The following is a 5,141-nucleotide window of genomic DNA, read 5'->3' on the forward strand; positions in this document are numbered from 1 at the left end:
CCGCTGCCTCTGGTATCGGCATTTTGTTGAATGGACATTGTTAGTGATCGAGGAAGACGCTATTACCAAAGGTGTCACATTTTGTCACGGAGGCTTATTATTTTGACGAATTACATTACCTAGCCGTACCTTACCTTTTCCCTTAATGATCTTTATTATCTAAGTCATAAGAATTATATTTTAGGTTTGACACAAAGCACAGCAATGATTCACATTATTTGGGTTTAAAAATCTATTAGGTATATAAAGTAAATAAAAGGTCAAACTATTTTTGGTATTTTTGATTTTATTCGCCGAATGCACAAGCTAATTTTTACCTTAATTCCTTGAAATTTGTATGAAAAAAAAGGTAAAAATACTTTTAAAACGTACGTACGTGAAAACACGAAATGTACGTTTAAAAGATGACCCTGCTTATTCTTTTAATTTAATAAATAACTTAAATTACTACATTAACTTAAATATATATTTAATTAATTAAAAAAATAGTTAACTAGCCCCTTTCACAGAATAAGACCCATCAGAATCATAGATCCCCTTCTTCTTTTGTTGATAATAATCATCTTTCCCATAAGAAGTATGCCCCTGGTAAGGCTCATGCTCATAATCATGATGTTTAAAGTCATGATGGCCATAACTATGATGACCAAAATCATGACCATAGTCATGGTGACCAAAATCATGATGACCATAGTCATGGTGAGCAAAATCATGATGACCATAGTCATGGTGGCCAAAATCATGACCATAATCGTGTTCTATTTCTATGTGAGGTTCCCGTTTCGTTTCCTTGAGGTAGTGGATGAACCAGAGAACGAACTTCCATGCTTTGAAGAGTAGGGCGGCGAGGATGAAACCGTAGACTATTTTGAGGACGACCAACTTGGTCACCACGGTGTAGGCGAAATGACCTGAGGACAAAGATAAGAAAAGTGTTAATGCAAATCGTATTATTCCATATGTCCAGATGTTCTCCTCTATGGGTCGTATTTCTCAATCGATTCTCGTGAAACTAGGTGAGTATGAGTAGGTTCGATAATTATATTATGTTTTTTGTCGATTCAGTTCTTTTTTTTTTTCAAAATGGCGATAACATATTATGGGGGATCGCGAGGTCTACATCAGCTACAGCACTAGTAAACCGTGTAGGCAAAAGTTGTTACATTTGTCCTTAAACTTTAGCTACTAAACAAGCTTCTTAAATACTTATGCATATCCTATTTACTCAGTGTATATTTTATGTTGTACTTTTAGCTAGTATTATTTGTTGTAACAAGCTTTACCTGACTCACGGTTTCAAATATCCCAAAACATGGTCCAAAAAATTGCTAGGCCGCTCGTGCACACTATCATGATATTTATCATATCCGTGATAAGTCGGGTCCGCGTGCTTGTACGTGGGCCACACGTCCGGGACGTACTTGAATATGGCCAGGGCCCAGGCCATTACGACCATGGCCTTCATGCTAGCGATGACTAGGGCTATGGCTAGGGCTATCTTGTAGAGGCCAGCTTTGGCAGCGAGGAGAAACGCTAAGTGCGCTGCAACAAAGTGTTTCTGGTTTTAGGGGTCTACTTTTTTTAATAATTTTGAATGGGATACATAGACTATAAGATGGCAGGGCGACTTGGACGCATAATACGAAATAGTGGGAAAAAATCACAGGACACTTAAATATAGGATAAATAATAAATGTTAAATAAGTATTTACTGTAAAAATGTTACAAATATAGGTATAAAACTATGCAAATAAATGGCCAGGGCCCAGGCCATGACGACCATGGCCTAAATGCTTATGTCATTACTAGGACTATGGCTAGGGATAAGTTAGGCTCCGACACGTCGAAGTAAACAGAATACTTAATATAAAAAAAACTAGGCGTTTTCTAAAAATGTCATTACAACACCTCAATAAGTACTGAAAGATCCCACGCGATGGTATAATTAATATTCAAATCGCATTAGTAGAGCCGGAGCAGCTAGCAACTTTCAGACAAACGTAAGTCCTGTTATTATAATATTTTTTGAATGCCAGTTGTCACAAAAGCCCCTGAAGAAATTATGTTAGCAATTGGTATGCAGGTTAACATTGTATGTTAAAATGTATACTGATCTAACCTAACATAAATTATCTTCTGATTTTAAAAGCAGATATTAATATCTCATCATCTTCCTCGCGTTATCCCGGCATCTTTGCCACGGCTCATAGGAGCCTGGGGTCCGCTTGACAACTAATCCTAAGAATTGACGTAGGTAGGCACTAGTTTTTAAAGCGACTGCAATCTGACCTTCCAACCCAGAGGGGAACTAGGCCTTGTTAGGATTAGCCCGGTTTCCTCACGATGTTTTCCTTCGCCGAAAAGCGACTGGTAAATATCAAATGATATTTCGTAAGTAGATAGGTCCAGAAAAACTCATTGGTACGAACCGGGGTTTGAAACTTTGAACCCGCGACCTTCGGATTGAAAATCGCACGCTCTTACCGCTAGGCCACCAATGCTTCTTCTACTTTTGATAAAAGACTTTCTGCTTTTGATAAAAGAAAATTTATAAAGTAAGACTTTTTTTTAGTTTTTAATCGGTTTTAACCTAGCGGCTCAGACCGTCAACATACATCAAGAAAAGAAATAAAAAAGATTTTAACTGTACGGAAGGACACCTCAATGTAACAAATATGGCACAAGTTAACCCTAAGGAAGGAAGGAAACCCTAAAACGGATAAAATTAGAACGACCTTTTTTTAGGTTTCCGTACCCAAAGGGTAAAAACGGGACCCTATTTACTAAAACTCCGCTGTCCGTCTGTCTGTCCGTCTGTCCTTCTGTCTGTCGCCAGGCTGTATCTCATAAATCGTGATAGCTAGACAGTTGAAATTTTCACAGATGATGTATTTCTGTTGCCGCTATAACAACAAATAAGTACTAAAAAGTACGGAACCCTCGATGGGCGAGTCCAACTCGCACTTGTTTTTAAATGTAGATATGGATCGCGCGTCCATCTCAGTTACATTTATCATTGGCATCAGAATAAATAAATCTCATTTCGGTTCATTTTACATTTAATCATCTTGAAATTACTTTAATGTAATTAATGAAAAATTAATCCCCCTCAGATCAAACAGCACCAAAATCTAACTTTACTTAACTTCCTTAAGAATTTCGTTTGCGAAGTGCACACCACGAATAACTTACGCACAGACAAATTATTAAAGGGGTAACTAAAACTGAAATTGAGTTTAATGTTATCTTATAAATTAGGAATAAGTTGTATAGGGTGACCTTAGCCATTGGACAAATCCTGAAATCCCACGTAGGGTTACTTCTTAGGAATGCTCTAACGTAAATATTTTTTTAATTAGAACAAAATATATTTTTTTTAATTTTCAAACAAAAATTAATTCCAATGATCGACAACAAAAAGAAAGACTGTTGTTAACCAAGAACTTCTCGTCCACCCCTATGCGTGGACACTGTATTAATCATCGACAGTGTTTTTGTCAAATTGTTCGAAAATGTGCGGCAATGATAACATTTCAAAAGTCAGAATCTTATTAATGTCATAAATAAAAAAGATAATCAATAAGGTCAAAGAAGGTTTCATACTATTTATTACCCCAGGAGCTATTAACACATACAGGCTGCTCCAAAGTAAAAAAAATCGTAATTTGTTAATATCTTCGTAACCGCTACACCGGTTGTTATGATACTTGGTATACTGATTCTAAATACCCTAATGCATATGTACATTTCGGCTTTGTCCAATGGCTAAGGGCACCCTGTATATAGTATAAAAAAGGCGTTGAGCGCGAGCGATCAGGTCTGGGTTTAATATAAGTAGAATTTCAATGCATTTGAATTTAATTTCCGTTTTTACTAGAAACCAAAGTTCTTACTGCATATCTGATGAGGAATCTAATTAGTTTTCAAGAGAATTTATTAAACGAAGTTCTATTCAGTAGGTTTAGCCGCCAGCGCTACTTCCGACCCACGAGTCAGTTCGCCGTTTTTAACACACTCTTATTAGCTTCACTTATAATAACTAAATAGATAAAGAACATGGTGCTATTTAGTACTTGTAGTTTCCATGTTAACGAAAAAATTAAAAAATTCAACTTAAGCGCAACCCGAACTGCAATATTTAGACTAGAAATGGCAAAGTTCAGTTTTCATTTTAATTTCTTTAGCAGGTAGCTTTTTATATCTTTTACAACGGAATTTTCTTATTTGATGCAGATCAAGATCCCTATATAAAATAAAACAAAAATACTTACTCAGTAATGCGTATTTTACGGGCCCTCGTGCCTCGCTCACCTCAGTACCATTTTCAGCACCGTCTACTCCATAAAAAGTCAACAAAATAACAACCAAGCAGTTCATATAACTCTTCATACTTCCTAACATCCTGGTAATTTTGCAACAAAATAAAGCCTTTTATATTTTCAGATTTTTAACTGACTTTTTAGCATTGCACGATAGTATCAAATATTTTTTGGTAAATTTTTTAACTTCAACTTTTTTACCGGAAGATGTTTAAACTGATTTATTTTGTACCACACAGCAATGGGTCACATTTTTTCCGAAAGTGGATTAACACAAATGATCAGCAGATTATGCCACAGTTTTTTTTACTTTTACTTTTTAAACCGATTTGGACCAAAGCGCGAGGCATAATGCCAACATGCTGGCTATGATTTAAGAGGCTTCAAACGATAATTTACAGAGCAAATATTGAAAGTGGAAAGTGGCTCTAATTTTCACGTAACGTAAAGATGGAGAGTGTAATGTTGTGACATGTAATAATACCTGTACCTATTTGAGTTTTCACTGATGAGACGGATTTACTTAACATTCTTAACAATAACAACATATACTTACTCTGGCAAACCTACTTTGTTTTTTTTTTGTTTTTTTTTTTAAATGTGAAGCTGTTATGTAATATTTTTATCTATTATGGGTATTTTTGCCTGAAATAAACATTTTGATTGATTGATTGATTGATTGATTTGCCAGTAGAAAAAGGCGCGACATTCAGTTTCTGCAAAAGGACAACCCTTCGCGCCTACATTTTTAAATTTGCCGCCTTTTTCCACTGACGGAAATGGCTTGTCTAACTATAATTATATTGACAGATATAGGCATGT

At 35.7% G+C, this 5,141-nt stretch overlaps 1 protein-coding gene across 1 annotated transcript; it reads right to left on the bottom strand.

The window, feature by feature from the left end:
• Positions 1-488: 488 nt before the first annotated feature.
• Positions 489-4,414, bottom strand: LOC134756260 (uncharacterized). The gene is made up of 2 exons (XM_063693086.1): positions 4,272-4,414; positions 489-911 (listed from the first exon to the last, which is right to left on the bottom strand). Exons 1-2 carry the CDS (start codon positions 4,399-4,401, stop codon positions 490-492), a joined length of 552 nt encoding a protein of 183 aa, XP_063549156.1. The 5' UTR covers positions 4,402-4,414; the 3' UTR covers position 489.
• Between the last annotated feature and the right edge of the window lie 727 nt (positions 4,415-5,141).

Source organism: Cydia strobilella, chromosome 3, assembly GCF_947568885.1.
Source record: "Cydia strobilella chromosome 3, ilCydStro3.1, whole genome shotgun sequence".
Taxonomy (NCBI): domain Eukaryota; kingdom Metazoa; phylum Arthropoda; class Insecta; order Lepidoptera; family Tortricidae; genus Cydia; species Cydia strobilella.